At 46.2% G+C, this 20117-nt stretch overlaps 1 protein-coding gene across 8 annotated transcripts in view; it reads right to left on the bottom strand.

Moving 5' to 3' along the window:
- The window catches only part of TDRD12 (tudor domain containing 12), a 3486095-nt gene that overhangs the window by 3329335 nt on the left and 136643 nt on the right, over positions 1-20117 (bottom strand). For all 8 annotated transcript variants that reach the window (XM_085639447.1, XM_085639446.1, XM_085639448.1 and 5 more), the window contains exon 3: positions 290-454. In XM_085639447.1, coding sequence (XP_085495573.1) covers positions 290-454 — 165 coding nt within the window. The remainder of the gene's footprint in view (positions 1-289; positions 455-20117) is intronic.

Raw genomic sequence — 20117 nt, 5'->3', positions numbered from 1 at the left:
TATTCAGGTGATCTTTCTCCATAAAACCCATCTTGACAGGTAAGAGCCATACAGCATGAAGCTGTACATAAAATACATACATACAAATAAATGTCTCTTGACCTGACACAGGTGTTGTATCATATTGAAAAGGATTTCAAAAAGTGAAAATTCAGTTCTCCAAAGCAATTCATAAATCCGTATTAACAATTTTAAATAACCTATGCATCTAAATAAAAAAAATTAAATCTGCAGTCTTAATCATTCGTTCATGTTAAAAAAAAAATAAAAAAAAACTTTACAAACTGACCTGTCCTTTCACTAAGGCACTTGGCTTTATTTCTCCAGTGTCTCTGTACGTTATACTGTAAAGCCGATTCAGCTCCATGTACAATCTTTCATACGCCTCCGCATTTTCTGTAATTGCTCCGAAACCTCTTCTGATAATTCCCCAAAAACATCCAGGGTTCTCAATCTGTAAAAAGCAAAGTACAAACAAATCTTTATAAAACAAACAGAGGCTAAGTCTAACTGCAATACACCCAAGCTCCGAGATCTGTATTGGTAACTACCACCTATACGAACTGCTTCACTTCTTTATAAATAGCTCCATTAAGCCTTTCTATTTACAGCAAAGGAACCCTAAGCCTGGTAACGCCTCCGTAGCAAACATTATTCCCTGGAGAAAGGGAGGAAGGATTGGTGGCAGCTAGTAAGAGTCAAAGGTGAAACTTCATGCACACTTTAAATTCTTTCCCATCACAGTGTGGTCTATGTAGTTTTCTGCTACCTTGCATTATTTATATGAAAAAGCCTCCAGAATTTGTTACCAGGCCTACAAATATGAATTATGTTCTGGTCAACTTCTTTGCTTCCAATCAACCAAACATATACTCGCTTCCAGATCCACAAACGACTTAACAAATTACTTAGGATTAACCTATGTATAACAGTACTGTAACAATGACTCATTTGTTCTGTTCCCTTAATTCAGTTTAATTTTGCCTTTGTCTGTTGTATACTGAAAATTCATAAAGATTATTTTTAAATAAAAAAAATAAAGACCAAGCAAGATCATCGCATCACCTTATTCAAAGGAGTCCTTTAAACACTATGATACTTTAAAAATAAAAAGGCCTCTTCCGTCAACCAGGCAAGTGTTTGTCCATGCTTACCATCAATGGCCTAGCTTTCTCTACCAACAAATTGATATTCTGGGTATTCTATAGGTCTCTTGTTAGAAGCAAAATACAGTTTTGAAACTAAAGTTGCAGCATAGGTATTGTGTGAGATAACTTGATAGACTGTACTGTACAATCGTTGCCTTTCTATGTCCCAGAAAAATTCACTAACGGCTTCCCATACACACAGTGGTCAAATTCAGATCCCTCTTAGGGTTAAGTCGATGGAGCCTCTGCTCTCTTGAGGATTGATGTTTGGAAAACGATTGGCAGGATAACGGACTGCATAGTGATGAAAAACTTCACAACCTTCTGCAGAAAGGGCTCCCTGGTCCTGAATATAAGTTTGTCTGGAAAGAGAGGTGAAAGGCGGTAGCACTAAGAGCACCTGTAGTTCAATCAAGCACCATTCTGAGGTAATCACAATGAAGCAGGCTGTTTTTAGCACCAAAGCAGCTGTGCATCACGTCAAAAGCTCTTGAGGACCTGAACTACAGGAGGGGCCCCACTTGAAAGGTCAAGACTCACCAAGGCTGTGTGCAATTACGGGTTCAAGATTGTTGGAGCCTTTTCTGTCCCTGGATCTGATCAGGAGGCCAAACAACTGGCCCGAGTCCTTCTGGAAGTCTTTGGTTCAAGCAAGAAAGCAGAGCAGTCTTTGGAGGGCTTAGGCCAGGCTTCAGGAAGCAGGGTAGTCCTCTGCAGTACACAGCAGGCCACAAGCAGCAGGGAAGTTCTTGGAGACCTCCCAAAGGTCCAGAGTAAAATGAAAAGTGGGACCTGCAAGGCAAATTTTCAAACAGGTGCAGACTTTGAAGTGGAAGAAGCTTCTGGAGTTGTATTTAATTTACAAGCCCTGGGTATGTGGTGTACCACTATATTGGGGTCTTACAAGTAAATTAAATATCAATCGGGTGTAAGCCAATGTGACAATGTTTTAGTGAGAGAGCACGTTAGCAGTGGTATTGTGCACAGAGTCTTAAGACCAACAAAAAAGAATTCAGCAAAACAGGAAAGGAGAAGGCAAACAAGTTTGGGGGTGACCCTGCTGAGAAGGCCAACTATGCAACTGCAAGACAGGTATACAGAAATAGACACTCAAAGTTAAAGGATGCCATCCTATTATCTGCATCAAGAGCGGGCAGGATGCGAGCTGGAGTGCGCATTCAGATCCCGTTCTTCCTCAGAAAGGCTTTCAATGACAAAAGATCCAAAATAGGTCCGAGACTTCCGTACTGCTTTGGAATGAAATAGCGTGAATAGAAGGAGTCTTACCATCGGAGTTCCCTACTTTCTTGATGTCACACTTGAACAGAAGGTAGACCTCCTGAATTAGGATAACGAAGTGACTCTCCGAGAGTCACTCCCGTATAGAATGATTGTGGGGGTCGGAGAAAAGAAATGGCAAGGCATAACTCTGAACAATCTGTAGGACCTACCTATCCCAAGAATAAATCTCTAGCCGGAAAGGAAATTCTGTATTCTGCTCCTATTGGCCAGGAATTAACCTGCTTGGGTAAACAATGGCCAATGCAGCAGGGAAGAAAGAATTAGATATGCACTGCTCATGCGGATTCAGATGGACTGTACCAGTGCTGCAGTCCCAAAAGGAATGGACCAGCTGTTGCAGGACAGGTGGGTAGGTCTGGCATAATCTGTAAACTGTCCCACTGGAATAGCCACGTGATTTTCTGAATTGGCTTGGAAATTGTTTAGTTAGTGCCAATAGTGCTGAGGCGATACAGTCCTTCAATCATTTCAAAACTGAATCATCTTTTTCTCCTAGGCACCTAAAACCATTGAAGGACACGGTCATTAGTGACACCTGCAAGTATCCAGAAAACCCACATGGCTTAATCCATGCATGCGTTCAGAGCATGCCACTGATGCCATTAGCTCTGCAATGCCATCTGCAGTCCTTAGGTTCGCTGGAGCACATACTTGGCTGGGTCCTGACAAACATGCATCACTGAGGCCAAAAAAAGCCAGGAATCCTTCAGAACTACTGCCAAGATGTCGCTAACTATACCCCATAAAATGAGCGTGTACTTAAAAAGAGATACAGCAATGATGGATCTAAGGGCTGGACTAGCTGGAGGAAACATTCACTTTCCAAAAGTACTCTGAAAGATCAATTTTGTTTCAATTCCCTACCTGACGGACCGATCAAGAAGGAATGTTGATCCACCTTACCTGTTGAAGCATGAAAATGTAGGCTCCCCAGTGTAAGTATGTGAGATGTGCAGGCTCTGGCAGTCCGACAAGTGCAGAGGAAAGAGACGAGTGCGTCAGTGGAACCGGCCTCCGGGGCTGAAGAGGAGAGCCACGTTCGAGGTAAGGAGGATGAGGCCAGGCCAGATGACCACGGAACGGAGACACCCAAGACAAGCACCCGAGACGGACCTTGCGGAAGATCGTGACTGCCTGGGAAAGAGGAGGCGGCCACACACAGGCAGCAGAGGCAAGCCAGGGCCACGCAGGTGACCCCGAACTGCCCGAAAGTGGGATTGCACCTGGGGGACTCAGGTGAGACTCCGAGGCCGATTGAGCCTAGGCTGCAACAGGGGAAACCTTGACTGGGCCTAGGGGTCAGATTGGACCTAGGTCCACATCCTCTGAAGTACTGACAAGGCGGAGACAAGTGGGTCTTTCTCTTTCCCCTCCATGTGGATAGAAATGCGCAAAACATCATAACAGACACGTGATTATAAGGCACTAACCGAAGAAAAGTACAAACTATAGCCCATTTCTTTCTAAAAACGGAGCGGAGTCCGGGGATCCAATCGAGCCTGGGCCTCAGTGAAAATGCGTCCGCAGCAGGGAGAAGCCTGAGAAGCACTGGGGAATGCCGTGCAGGTAATGGGAACTCCCAGGCAGGAGGATAAAGGTATATGCTAGTAATCACACTATTTGCTGCACTACCTGAACGCAGAGGAATATTGAAGTAGCCCTGCCTGGAAACACCGATGTACAGGATAGGGAAGGAAGCAAGAACAGCAGTACATACGCTGAGGAGCGAGCACCCTCACACCAGCCACAACCTTACTATAGCAGTTTCCTGCAACATTGCAGGCGGCTAGGCAGTGTAAAAACTACACCAATATCCGAAATATCAGCAAGTAGCTGCAGGGAGCACCTCCTTGGGCATTCTATACAGGAATGTTCAAACCCACGACAAAGGCATTGTACTAAGGACGTACCTTGCATGCCTTTGGTGCAAAAACTGGTCATGGGACGGCGGAGGACAAACGTTTCACAATCAACCATGCACTCCGATGCAGGCAAAACACTACATGCAGGGGTGAGAGAAACCGTGAAGTTCCCCAGGCGGCACTCTACTTAACTAGACTGTTCTAGCTGCAGTCGAAAAATAAATAAATAAATAAAATCGGGACTACGTTGGAACAAACACGCACAACCTTGGAATCCAAAATAGATAAAGTTGAATCAGACATCACACCCCTGAGGGCTGATCGTAAACTGGCTGACAAAGTCCACGTTAATGAACTTGCATTAACACATTTGGCGGCACTAGAGGACCTTTTAGACAGAGTAAATACCTTGGAGACAGTAGGATGGAGGACGCGGAGGGACGTTCACGCTGCAACACTTTTAGTGTGGTAGGCCTCCCGGAGGGAGAGGATGAAAAAGACACGGTGGCCAATGTTGAACGGTGGCTACAGAAGTCATGTCGGAAGGTACAATGTCGCTCCAATTTGTGGTGGCACAAGCTCATAGGGTGACAGCCTGTAAACCACTACCAGGAGCCAGGCTGGGTCTGCTCCTGTTCAGAATGCTCAACTACAGACACCACCTTGAGGGAAACAGGCAAACTGGGCGACATCAGGATCCAGCAGACACAAATTATGCTATTCCCCGACTATACAGCGCAAGTGCAACGACGACGGGGATCCTTCGGAGAGGTGAAGCACCAGTTTAGGTGGCTGGATACCAGTTACTCTCTTTTCCCAGCAAGACTGCGGGTAGACACGAAAGGCACTGCCCTTTTTTTGACACACCAACAGACGCCTGGGATTGGTTAGCAGAAATGGGTCTGGTGACAGGACCTAGACCATTTAAAGAACCCACAGCACCCCGGCGAGACAGAAGAGGCTGAAGCAGAGGCCCAGGCTGCGCAACAATCAGCTGCTCGCAACTTGAAACAAATATTGACGGTACGACAAGAAGCCCTACACTAACAGCAACGATCAGATCTGCAACACAGAGCTTGGACCATGAAGCGGAATCCACCAGGTCCCAGAGTGAAAAGGACTTTTTTACTGCACGATCCATGGACATTGATTACCTGCACCCTACCAATGTCCCGCCACAAACCTCAGGTGATATATTCTGAATAGCTTTGAGAAAATGGGACACTGGACTATGATACATAATTCATGTCTGCAGTAACTGCCCAAACAATTGCTAGAATCTCTACAACACACACAATGTAGGTGGGGCCTCATCTCCTTCCCACTTTCGCACTCCCTCCTTTCGCCCCCCTTTTCCTGGGATAGACTGGGATGGGACATGTGAAAAACACAGCGTTCTCTCCTGCCTGATAGGGCACGCATTAACACTTAACTCTATGCGACACATCGAACACAGGTGAACATAAGGTGGGTGGACCAGCACCAATAATGCAAAGCTCCTGACCCCAGTTGCCAGACACCCAAGCGTATAGTAGTTCCCTTGGTTGGGCGTTACCGTTTGGGCCAACCACAGTTGCGAGTTTGCCCTCATAAGGTTATGCAGAATGCATTTCAACCCCCTGTTTAAATTATATTTTTGAGATCCCACGGAGCTTCGAATAACCAAATGATTCCGTACTATGTATACAAACGTACCCATAGTGGTAGACCTACCACACATTTATTAACCCATGCAATCACATGGCATGTGAGAGGAATACACACGCCTATGAGTAGATACACTATATATTCATACTTACAATGCAGTGTAACTGGCATAGGCCTCCTGCAATTAACACACTTGACCCAAGTAGAAGCGAATAGACTACACCGACCAAGGCGAGGCCAGGTATAAAGCACTAACTACTCTAGCCATGCAAGGGGAGCCATGGTATTGGAGAGAGCTGGGGTCCCTTACATTGTGCAGTTCACAAGAGGTAGACTAAATGGCCAAGCACTCCTTATTGGTTCTGTATACGCTAATACAGAACAGAACTTGTTTATTTATCTAGGGAAATCATATCGCCCGACGCCCGAACCATGTTGATTTTTACCTCGGGCAAGAAGATGTAATGTCTATTTTGTCCTACGGACAACTAGACATTAAATCGCGTACATGATACAGGCTGTGGACACTCTGGGTCTCACAGCCAATCAGAAAGGCTGGCAGGGAGCTGCAAACGATTTTGAGGCCTCTGATTGGCTAGCAGCCCATGGCTGGGCTCTAGCCAGTGATTGGCTGCGAGACTGAAACTTCAGTCTCAACAAGCGGCAATCTCAGCAATCGGGTGTCTTGCCGATCAATGGGGTGGACGTTTTAACACAGGAGGATAGCACAAATATCTCGCTGATGGTGGCGCGACCTGAAACTGGGGTGAGGAGGCAGGGGGGCATTAATGTTTACAGGCTAAAGCCAAGTGAGCTTGCGGCATACGGGGGGTAGAAATACAGTTAACTTTATCTTGCTGATCGCGAAGGGAAGAGGCAATGCACACATCCTGCTGAGAGCTCAGCGGATTGAAGTAAAAATAACGGCATTACCGAGTGCCCTGTTCAGATTCCACAAGAGAAAACAGAGCGCGCTCACTTGGGGTTTGGAGCGGACTGCTTTTTAAGTGGAGCTCAACTATGCAGCGACTCATATTATAATGGTGTTAAAGAAGTGTACTGGGGCGTAAACGTTTAAAATTCCTGCAATCGGTTGCATTAGAGCAAACGAGCAATCTGTTTGTTTTACCGCATATTGCCTGTGAAAGCTGGTGAATATTAAAAGTGGTGGGCGGAAATGTGAATTGTATTAATTTCCTTTATAAGAGTGCAACAGAAATTGCTATCCGTTACCTGCAAAGTGCCTGATCGAAGTCGGCTACTTTTTGCCCGGATGAGAATCGAGGTGGTGAACAGTGAGCTGCTGTGTGCTGTTACATAATATATGTAAAGACAAAGAGAAATTCCAGTGTCCCGAATCGGACACTCATTCATTGGTGGGCTAATATAATATGCGCCTCACATTGCACACAATGTGACACAAGTTAATAGTATTAGTCTCGTTCTCTCTCCTTCGCCTTATTTTTCTGCTATTTTTCAGAACATGTGCCTGTGTAACAACATTATTAAATAACTGCTTGGATCGTGACTGCTTCGTGCAGCCACGTGCTGCAAGCGCCTCTCGGCCCTGTCTCTTTCTCCCCAAAGCCTCTCCTAAGATGTTTCTCGCAGCTCATTACTTGCAGTTTAACTGTAGGGGTCAAACCACATCAGTTCAATCAGAGGACGCCTGGCACATTACATGTTGCGCAATCGGGGGCACACATTGTCTGCTTTCTTCCAGGAGACAACAAAGAAAAGCATTTCCCACTAGTGCTCTAACGTCAGTTGTAACTATTGTGTATTTACAAGCTACAACGGAACTGGTGGAATTTATAGAATAGAAAATTGGCCAATTACCCCTAACACTCCACTGGGACAGAATGTCCTGCATGTTGGCTTGCACAGGAGCCATGCAGCGTTTGCAAGAGACGCCCCAGCACTCTGTAGTAGCGTGTCCATGAGCTCTGAGTCACTAATCGCCTTGCAGCAGCCGAATTCCAGTACTTTGTCATAGTGAAATTTACTCCTTTCAGTCTTGTAATCTGCACACCTTAGTTATATTCAGCTCTCAAACGACCCTCTCTTGCTCCCTGCTGCTCAGAATGTGTGTGTCATAAACTAACTGAAAAATATCAACACGAACTGCACAGGAGTGCAAAACCCAGTAATGCCCGACTAACCACTAGTCCTCGCAACCTCTTCACAGACTCCACGCACACAATTTGTTTTTTGCTAAAGTACCTCAAGTTAGAGTGTTCCTGCGGTTATAAAAATGTTCTCTTTAATCCTTCCTGTTGCTCCAGGGAGTTAAGTTATATATCAACTACTAAACATGCAATAAAGATGCCAACAACTCCACACCTCCTTGCACTAATACATGCTCACTAGTGTCACTCTGTCTCTCTCTCTCACTCTGTCGAGTCTCTCTCTCACTCTGTCTCTCTCTCTCTCTCTCACATCAAACCTTCAAACTAGCATACTGGCTTTGGAGCCTGAGACGGGCACATTGCAAACAGATCACTGAAGAAAAACTCAGCCTGCTGATCTAACCCAGTGGAATCGGAGCAGGGGTGCTGCAGGTCTCTTTTTACCTTGTATGTGGTAGCAGGTTCAAAAGCCCACCAAACTACCATACTCATATCTATCTATGGCACGTAGGTTACAAACATATCACTGCAGCAGACTTTCGACATCCTTAACTGTCCTTCTATCAGTAATGGAGGCTGTAATCAGAAAGTGGCACAGTTTGCCTGTGATCAGATTTTCTCAAGCTCTATTTAGGCAAAGAGCCCTCAATGCTTGGTTACATTAGAGGTACATGAAGAATGTTTAGCCTGTTCTACCCCCTATTGTCGCCCCAGAACCTCATGCCCAGCCCAAAATCCCTCTCGATGCCTGCACTTGCCCCTCCACATTATTTTTTATTCTGACTACAGAAATGATTTTTGGGGGTTTTCAGGGTCATAACCCCACATTGTCACTGGTTCACTGTGTCACTACTAGGTGCATCAAAGCCTCCAAGACAGGCCCGCGGATACAGAGCTGTTTCATTGCATGTGAGCAGAACCCACCCCTTCCACCTCCGGTGACCACAACCTTTTTCAGCAGAGACCCGGTGGCGAGGCACCTCACAGCCTCCACCTCTACCCCAGGTAGTCAAGGGTTGACCCAGCTCTTTGACAGTTTGATGTTGTCTCTGGTGGAGTTCAGTGACCTGCAAGACGGCTGCCTGTGGCTAGCTTGAGAAATCTGCAGCAAAACTTGCACAGCCACCCGTGCATAGGGATGCATATGCAGTCTGCACATGAGGGTGCCTGTGTTTAGGATGGTCTGTCAGAGATTCCTGCCTGCTGTGCTAAATGTTCATGGTTTGGTCAGTGCATGAACTAATAGAGGTTTCATAATGTCTGATACCGCATTTCCCACTGATCAACATAACTTTAATTTCAATGAAAGCTGTCCATTATTATACATGTAGTTACCTGAAGGTGAAAGACCACAAAAAGTTAGAAAGTATTTTGTTTTACCCTGCCCCCAGATTCACTCCCCTTGCCTCCCCCATTTCGTTCAGCATCACACTTCCCATATTTTTTTTTAATGCACTTCAACCACTGAGCAGACAGCACCTTCTCCAGCCTTGTACACTGGGCCTGCTACCACCGCTGCACTCCCACTGCTCTTTGAATACAGTATTCGGGACTTGCTGCCATGGGTGTGACATGAAATGTTGAGTGGTTGCAGTTACTCACTAGTCCCCGTCTCAATGATGCTCAGCTTTCCACTTCTAGATTTATTGTCTTTTCAACTTAACACTCCTTACCTTCGCTGTGAGACTAACACTTGCTTTTCAGCTGCGTGACTGCTACATGTCCTACATACCTGAAGGAGACAAACTTGAACACCCATTGCTGATCTGCGCAGCACCTCTTCATGTTAGGGAAGCTTACTCTGCTGCAGCCATTACTAATTGCAAGAGAGAACCCTGTACAGCTACTGTCAGTGCTGCATATGCTCTTTGTGTGGGAGAAGAATGTGGAGATGTAGCAGTGAGTGCACCATAATATAATAACATCACACCTGCCTCTTGTGTATCTGCTACATGATTTTGCTGCCCCATGAACCTTCATAAGCTCTTCCAAGAAGTGCAGTTATTCCCATCCACACGTTTATCAGCGCATCACATCTGAGGATTTTTGAAGCTGGACAGCTATGAGTTGGCCCTATGATGGAGAACACCCTTCTGTCCTAGAGGTTCATATTTCGACAGTCTGGACTGTGCCAAAAACACTTCAAGAAATGCAGTCTGCCCTCTGCCTCTAGGTACTATTTCCCTACATATGAAAATGTGTTACATGCAAAATAGTTGATAATTGAGTGCAGTGCATACTGACATCTGCACACATGCTGTACAGCCAGCCAGAAGAGTTGCATTTAAGAGTGCATGACCATGCACTGCATAATTGGACTTGCACTTGAAATATATATTGCACAGTATGTTGCACTGATTGCAGTGCAGGGTCTCTCCGTGCAGACCTACCATAGTGATTTATGGAGTAGGTGGGGCAAGCAGTTACCTTCCCAGGACAAGTAGATTTGTGTAACATTTTGTCCCCTGGCCAAGTAGATTTTTTTGAAATTTCCACACCCCTGGTTGGAAGTCTTAGCCCACTAGAGTGGAATTCTCCGGCTGATAGGCAGCAACCTCAACTCAGTGTTAGAAGTGGACCTGGACTGATCGTTCCTGCACCGGACACGCTCCGCAGCACTGTCAAATGCACAGGTATTGATCGAATGGTTAACCCACTGGTCCCTAGTTGACATATGGCGTGCCTGTCACCCAGAAACACGCATCCACTTATTCTATTCCCCTGTGCCTAGCTTGCATGTCAGACTGGACCGCATAGTAGGGTCACACAATTTGTCTCCACTCTTTGGTGGGGAGCACCGACTACCTAAAGCGCACGCACTCTGACCACAACCCCTAGCTCTTACAACTCAAGTGGGAGGTAGGCCACCACCCTCTCCCCACCTGGTGCCTTTAGCCAGTAGCACTGCAAGACCAGGTGTTTCGTGCCTCCTTGGGAGCTGCAACTGAGGCCTACTTCGAGGTCAATGATGGCTCTACAGGTGATGTGGTCTTCGTATGGGATGCTTTTAAAGTGACTGCCAGTGGGCACTGTCTAGGACACACCTGGAACATACACAAACAGCTATGCGATGCAGAGTAATATAGAGCGTCAACAGCTGCTATATGAAACTAGGGCGGCAGCAGCAGGAAACACACGGTGGTTGGATGAGTTGCGCGCAGAATATGTAGAGAGACTATGGTGCCATAATTACACAGCACACTGCACGCGCCCATCATCAGATAGGGAGAGTCTAATGCTAGCATGGCTTTTAAGCCAGGAACAGACTTGTCAACCTATACACACTTTCGTGATGGCATGGGCGATTGCATCATAATATACATAGAGCGATGCATAGAGTCCCGGCATTGCTGCATCAGTCCTTGAGGTAGCAACGAACGACAGTTAAACACATTTCTACACTCCATGAGCTTGGCCAAGCTAACCCTTGAACACTGCGAGACTCTAAATTGATCAACTACCCCGGCCACAATTTGTGACGGTATTACAGCACTGGCAGCCTAATTCTATAAGAAATATGCTGAAATGTTAGTCCCGTAGCTACACCTCGGCGTTGGAAGAGTTTAAGTCACCCATGTCAATGTGAGAAGCAAACCTGGTGTCGCTGCTGAAACCGGACATGGACCCACAGACATGGACACCTATAGACGGCTGGCCTTGCTAAACAGACTATAAAGTGCTGGTAAAAATCCTGGGGGACTGACTGACACATGTGGTTCCAATCCTCGTTCATGCGGATCAAAATGGGTTTGTGCCCTCCCGGAGTACCTCCTTGAACAAGAGACTTTTTTTTTTTTATCTTGCCTCATATGCCACACAGCATTGGCCATACTCTGGTTGTTTCGTGTCGGACCTAGAGAAAGCCTTTGGTTCCCTAGAATGTGTCTTTTTATACGCCGTCCTGGGCCGCTACTGCCTTGGCGAGGACTTCATCCGCATGCGCTGGTGCAGACTGGGGCATACCACTGGGGGATGGCATACATGTGATCTCATTGTATGCGGATGATCTCCTGATGTACATTAAAGATGTAAGAGCTATACCTATACAACTGGCCAGTACCCTAGGTGACTTTGCCACCCTGTCGGGTCTGAGAGTTAATGCAGCTAAGTCCTGTTTATATACCTTCAAAGTTACGAGTCCAGATCGGGGATATACGCTCAATGAGGTATGTGTACAATGGAAAACTGACACCTTCTGCTACCTGGGCATACATGTATATATAGGCAGCATGCGGCTCTGCTGGATGGCACTTAGAGAATTACCAGCTGTCCGCTCCCAAATATCCTTTGAGCACGCACCCACAGTTGTGACGGGCCGAGTAGCACTCATGAAAATGGCGATTCTCCCAGGATTTCTGAATTATTTCACTAACCTGCCCCTATATATCCCTCCACCCTTTTTCCACACACTTCTAAGAATAATTAAAGACGTTATCTGGGGTGGCTCCTGACAGAGTAGCTATTAGGAAGCTAAACCTGCCCACAAATCAGGGAGGATTAGCGGCACTGAACATGGGGCAGTACTACCTGGCGGCGCAGTTGCAATGGGTAGCCAGGTGGATGGCCAATGGCTAATTGTGCGACACAGAAACCACACACCTCCTCTGGCCCTTAGCTGCTCTGATATAGTTATTTCACCCATGCACGAAGAAGAAACCACCGGAGACGTTGCTCCTCAACATAGCATACAGAAGCTATTGCTAAAGCTTGTATATCACCAGAAATGTGAGGCCATAAGCACCTACCTTACCACCAGAGGGTACCTCCATGGGCGTACCAGAACCATGGCAGCCAAATTACATAGCTGGAGGGAAGCAGAGATCCGAGATACAGGGCACTTGTACAAGGAGGGCGCTCCAATACCCTATACTATGCTAGGTGATGAAGATGGGTTATACCAAGGTCAATTCCTGTTGCTCTGCTCACTCTTGGCCACCCTAGCCGCTGCATGGGCAGACATGACATGGGGACACCAGACATCACACAATTTAGTACCTGTGGTACAAGTAGACTGGGTAGACACCTCAAACGATGGTTCGCCACCTCCCTCAGGCAACAGAAAGCAATCACGCTGACAATACTGCTACTCCATTGGGAAGGGGACCTGCACCGCATATTCACAGATCCTGAATGGGCCTAGGTATTGGAGAATCCTATACACATCCTCCGAAATATGCGCTTCTGCCAGATACAGTTCTATATCACACATAGGGGCATACCTCACCCCGGCAAGAATTCATCTATATTTGTCCCCCGCTGCCACATCACAAATGCAAACTTGTTGCATATGGTATGGGAATGCCCAAGCCTGCTAGAGTATTGGAAGGCGGTAGAGGATGCTCTATCACAGTGCACAGAGTGAATCCTCCCTTTAGAGTAGGAGACCTATATTCTGCACCTTTACTGCAGAAACAAGAAACTTAAGGTGACATCCTGCTTCTTGAGCCTAGGATTTGAAGTGGCTAAGAGGCTAATAACCAGAAGATGGGACTCAGCACCCCCTCACATACTGCCATGGTGACGCTCCATGCTGATTTGGACTAAAGCAGAAGGCACTGCGCTGCGTCGAGAAGACACACTGGTTATACATAAGACCCTAATTGCCACAAGATGGCATACGATACTGATTGGGCTTCAAAACATGACTATCACTGAGGTAGGCACACCACCTCCAACTGATGGCAATTACCCGGACCACAGGATGGGGCAGACTGTGGGTTCAGATAACAATACAATAGAGTTCAAAGAAGACACATACGAACATACGCCCCTGCAGTGGGACTCAGGGCACATGTAAAGTTCCACTAACTATGGAACGTGGAAACACACAGATAGGGAAACTGGTTGAGCTCCAGTATTACACAAAACTACCTGTCATGTTTTATGTTGTCCTGTTTCCTTAGTAACCACCTCCTCAGTTAACCGAGCGTTACACATCCAATACTCACCGGATTGACACATATGGGATACACAGGCACGGATCATATGCAGAGGGCTTTACAGCTCAACATATAAACCATGTGTATACTCAGTGGAAACACGTACCGTTTACAGCTAGAAACCCGCACAGGGCCCGAAAGCACCCAAATCCATGCTTGTAGTCAATCAAGTAAACAACCTTACGACTAACAAACTGTTAACTACTGTATGCATCATTAAATTGGAAACCCAATAAAACAGATTCACACCATGAGCATGTCTTTGTTGCTATAGCCAGAAAGGCATCATTATGGCCTTCATTACTAGACAAAAATGTCTCGGGTGAAGCTGGCCCTGGTTGAAAAATCTCAGCAAGCACATTGTCTATCTCAATAGTGGACAACACAAGTTCCAGTGTTTTAGCTGCCACCAAACTACCACTGGAAATAAAGCACTGACCCCAGTGGAAAGAAAAGCTCTCTGCAGGTGTCTAGCCTTCTGTCATTTTGCAAGTCTAGATACAATGCATCAGAATATTAATACAGTATCAATCTGTCCAGTTCCTCATCTCCATCCTGAAGGACATTGGCTTCCTACTCTGGGTCTGACTGAATGGGGCTATTGCCCCATCCCCCAGGAAGGGATGGGGCAATAGCCCCTGATCTGCCCCCCCCTCCCCCGGGGGAAGGCAGAAAGCCCACTAGGCCCCAGGGATTTTTTTTTATATATATACGCAAGGGTGGGGGCTGCCCAGAATGGACATGCAAATACTCCCACCCAAAAAAAGATGTTAGTCTTTCTGCCCCTCCTGGGAGGTGGGTGGGGCAAAAGCCCCTCTTCTTGGGGGGGGGGAGGGGGAGGCAGAAAGCCCACTAGGCACCAGGGTCAGCCTCCCCCCCCCCCCCCAAGTTCGGGCGGGAGCTGCCCAGAATGGGCATGCCAATACAACCCCCCTCAGGAGGCAGATGGGAGAGTATCCCCTGATCTGCCGCCCTCCCATACGTAGGAGCTGCCCAGAATGGGCATGCCAATGTCACCACCTCCCAAAAATGACCACATGCTTTTTGCCCCCCCAGGAGGCAGACGGGGGCAGTAGCCCCTGATCTGCCCCCTCCCCTCCTGGGAGGCAGAGAGCCCAAGAGGCACCCAGCGATTATGCTGGCTTTTTTTTTATACAAGGGCGTGAGGGCTGCCCAGAAGGGGAATCTATTGTCCCCACCCACCCAAACAAAATAGCCACAGTCTTTCTGCCCCCCTTGGGGGCATATCGGGGTAATAGCCCTCGATTTCCCCCCTCCCCAGGTCAGCAGAAAGCCCACTAGGCACTGACTTTTTTGTGCCTACCTCTGGATTTTGAGTCCTCGAGCAACTGGCGCCCAAGGAAACCTAGCAACCTATACATTTTTTTAAACTAGACACCAAGTGGAATCCAAGATGTGGTGACTTGTGTGGCTCTTACTCGGTTCTGTTACCCAGAATCCCTTGCAAACCTCAAACTCTGTATAAAAAAAAAAAGAATTTCCACACATTTGTGATGAAAGTTCTGGAATCTACGCAGATCCACAAACTTTGGCCTACCCCGCATTCCCCAAAGTCTTCTAAGAAAAATGGTACCTCATGTGGGTAGGCCTAGTGCCCGCGAACGTGGACGCACCACATTTTCACAGTGAAAACTGACCCTTTTTGTTTTTGCAAAGTGCCTACCAGTAGATTTTGAACACTAGTTCTGCCGACACCTAGGGAAACCTAGCAAACCTATACATTTTTGGAAACTAGACACCCAGGGGAATCCAGGATGGGGTGACTTGTCTAGTTTTCACCAGGTGATATTACCCAGAATCCCTTGCAAACCTCAAACTCTGTATAAAAAAAAAAAAGAATTTCCACACATTTCTGTGATGAAAGTTCTGGAATCTACGCAGATCCACAAACTTTGGCCTACCCCGCATTCCCCAAAGTCTTCCAAGAAAAATGGTACCTCATGTGGGTAGGCCTAGTGCCCGCGAACGTGGACGCACCACATTTTCACAGTGAAAACTGACCCTTTTTTTTTGCAAAGTGCCTACCAGTAGATTTTGAACACTAGTTCTGCCGACACCTAGGGAAACCTAGCAAACCTATACATTTTTGGAAACTAGACACCCAGGGGAATCCAGGATGGGGTGACTTGTCTAGTTTTCACCAGGTGATATTACCCAGATTCCCTTGCAAACATCAAACTTTGCACAAAAAAAATAATAATTTCTTCACATTTCTGTGGTGGAAAGTTCTGGAATCTGTGTAGATCCACAAATGTTCTTCCACCCAGCATTCCCCCACGTCTCCCGATAACAATGGTACCTCACTCATGTGGTTGCCCCAAGTACCTGCGATAGGCAAGTGCCCAAAACGTATTGAGGAGACATCAAAATTACCTATCACAAAACAACCTGGTTTTGGAAGGGGAGTCACCTCTGTTTTTGGCCCCAGGCTCTGGCAGCCATCTTGGGAAATCTACTAAACGCACACATTTCTGAAAACTAGAAACCCGTGGGAGTCCAGCAAGGTATGGTTGCATGGGTCCCCCAACATTTGCCAGGACAAATGCCCTACCCCACAGCATTCCCCTCAGTCTCCCGAGTAAAATGATAGTGAAAACTAGACACCCGGGTGAGTCCAGCAAGGTATGGCTTGCGTAGGTCCCCCAACATTTCCCTACCCAGAATCCCCTGCAAACATCAAATTTTGTTGAAATAAATAAATAAATTGTTTCTCACATTTCTGTGTGGGAAAGTTGTAGGATCACCGGGCTGACACAAATTTTCTACCATCCAGCATTACCCCAGGTCTCCCCAAAAAATGGTACCCAACTTGTGTGGGTGGGCACAGTGGCTGTAACAGGAAATGAGACTTCAAAATTACCTATAACAAAACTACCTGGTTGGTTGGGGGGGGGGGGGGGGGCTGTTTTTTTGGCCCCGGTCTTGCCGTCATCTAGGCAAACCTTCCAAACCCACACATTTCTGAAAACTTGACACCCAGGGGAGTATTAATGAAATATGGCTAGCATGGATCTTCCAACGTTTCCCTACCTAGAATCCCCTGCAAACCTCAAATTTAGCAGAAAAAAAACCCATTTTCCACAAATGTGTGGAATCACCATGCCGACACAAATGTCCTACCCCACAGCGTTCCCTCTTAGTGTCCCGAGAAAAATGATACCTCACTAGTGTGGGTGTCCAATGCAGAATTGGCTAAAAACTATTTTTTTTTAAAAATGTAACGCTTAGAATTCTCGGTGCTATATCCTTAATCCCTATGTTTTGGGCTCTTCCCAGTCACAGGCCCTTGCCCCACCCACACAAGTGAGGTATCATTTTACTCAATCAGGCGTTTGTTAAGCGCGACTACTCAACTGTAAAGGTCTCAAGGCACGGGGGGGGGGGGGGGAGAGAAGAGGAGGGTTAGCAGGCTCCAGTCCATCAAAGGGGGAGTGGTGGGGGGGTGTGGGGGGGGGGGTGGGGGGGTCTGTTGAAGAGCCAGGTTTTGAGGTTTCTTGAGAAGATGGGGAGCGATGTCTGTCTGAGGTGGAGCGGCAGGGTGTTCCAGACTCGGACCGCGAAGAAGGAGAAGGAGCAGCCTCCCGATCTGGTCTTTCTGGTGACTCGAAGACTGAGGGGGAAAGCTGTGGGGTAGGGCATTTGTGCCAGCACGGTGATACCTCCCAGAAAAAAAAAAGAATTACGTGGAATTTCTTTTTTCAGCTAAATTTGAGGTTTGCAGGACATACTGGGTAGGGAAATGGGGGACCCACGCAAGCCATACCGTGCTGGACTCCCCTGGGTGTCTAGTTTTCAGAAATGTGTTGGTTTGGTAGGTTTCCCTAGATGACTGCCGAGCCCGGGGCCAAAAATTCATGGGACCCCCCTTGCAAAACCAGTTTGTTTTGTGATAGGTCATTTTGATGTCTCCTCAATAAGTTGACCCACCCACACAAATGAGGTACCATTTTTATAGGGAGACCTGGGGGAATGCTGTGTAGAAAGAAATTTGTGGGTCCACGCAGATTCAAGGACTTTCCCACAGAAAGTTGAGAAAAGTGATTTTTTTCAGCTAAATTTGAGGTTTGGCATGGAAATCTGGTTAGGGAAATGTTGGCGGACCCACACAAGCCATACCTTGCTGTACTCCCTCCCATGTCTAGTTTTCAGAAAGGTGTGGGTTTGGTAGGTTTCCCTATAAGGCCGCCGAGCCCGGGGCCAAAAACTTATGGGAACCCCTTGCAAAACCAGGTTGTTTTGTGATCGGTAATTTCGATGTCTTCTCTATAGGTTTTGGGCCCTTGCCTGTCGGGGATCCTTGACCCACCAACACAAGTGAGGTACCATTTTTCTTGGAAGACTTTGGGGAATGTGGGGTGAGTGGAATTTTGTGGATCTACAGAACTTTCCACCACAGAAATGTGAGGAAAATGTGTTTTTTGGGACATATTTTGAGGTTTGCAAGGGATTCTGGGTAACAGAACCTGGTGAGAGCCAGACAAGTCACCCCATCCTGGATTTTCCTAGGTGTCTACAGCAAGGCACTTTACAAAAAAGGGTCCGTTTTCACTCAACATGTGGTGTGTCCATGTTGCGTTTTGGGCCGTTTCCTGTCGCGGCACTAAGCCTACCCACACAAGTGAGGTACTATTTTCATTGGGAGGCTTAGAGTAACACAGAATTGTAGAGCAACTGTTATTACCTATTGACTTTTGACGCATTTCTGCCTTTTAAATGAAAGGCAATGTGTAAAAAAGAAGTCATTTTGAAAAATGACCTATAATTCTCATGCTAGTATGGGTACTCACAATTTCGGAAATGTGCAAATATCTACTGTTTCTAAACTCTATATTTTGTTCCAATTTCAGAAATACATAGGTGTCTTTCATACTGATTTCTCCATGTATATATTTTCCCAAAATTAATTGCTATATACCCAGTACATATCAAAAAACCATGGCAAGACGCTGCTCAGTTATTGGCTCTGGGTTAGTCGGGTTCTTGGTGAACCTTCAAGTCCTATATATCCCCACAACCAGAAAGATCAAGTGGATGTAACGGTTTATTGCTTTCAAACATCTGTCATAATTTGAAGAAGTTACAGGTGAAAACGTTGGCACAAATGGCTGTTTTTTCAACTAATTTTCAATTTTTCCTATATTCAACTGTTAGTTTCTATAAAGAAATCTTGAAGGATCTACATAAATGACCCCTTGCTGAATTCAGAATTGTGTCTACTTTTCTAAAATGTATAGCTTCCCAGGCTCCATTATTGCTTTCATGCACATTTCTACCAATAACTGGAAGAAGGTTGAAAGCACAAAAAATAGCAAAATAGGCTATGTCCCAGTAAAATGCCAAAACTGTAAAAAAAAAATGTGGGTTTTCTGTCAAAAGTCTGTCAGTCTCTAAATGCTGGGAAAATGGTGATTTCAGCCCCACAAACCCTTTGTTGATACCATTTGCAGGGAAAAACAAGCATTTGCAATGCAATAGGTCTTGCAGTTGCTACAATTTAAGTTATTGGCATTGTAAATGGCAATGCCTTTTATTTATCTGTTTTGAAAACCAACACAAATAAAAGGCATGGTAATTTACAATACCAATAGCTCAAACTCTAGCAAATGCGAGACCTATTGCATTGCAAATGCTTGTTTATTTTTATTGCTGGCGTATTATAATGCCCATCCACAATTCTCACTCAGTTTTGCCAGCTCCAATAACCATCTTTAGTTGCCACATACTAGCTCTCTCAGGCTGTCTATCAAAGGCCCAAGGGCACCACAAAACCTCCATGGCATCAATGCTGCTAGTTTAATAAAGTTGTCCTTCTTTCAAGTTCGACTTAACACAAATAGTCAGCCCGTCTTCTGTCTCGGAGAAGCAGATCAAACACAGTTTGCAGCAGTGCCCTTAATACATACAAATTTGTCAAGACATCAGGGAAAACGTAAACCGTAAGTACGTATCTTTTAGTCTTATTGATTGACATATTGTTCGGTTAGCAGAAGAGCAGAATGAAGGTGGTAGCAGGTGCACTGTGTTTTCCTCTGTGTCCTCCAATAATTAGATATCATGAGTTTTCTAAGC

Source organism: Triturus cristatus, chromosome 12 (genome assembly GCF_964204655.1).
Source record: "Triturus cristatus chromosome 12, aTriCri1.1, whole genome shotgun sequence".
NCBI lineage: Eukaryota > Metazoa > Chordata > Amphibia > Caudata > Salamandridae > Triturus > Triturus cristatus.
The sequence above is the reverse complement of the archived record's forward strand: the minus strand, read 5'-3'. Positions and strand labels throughout refer to the sequence as shown.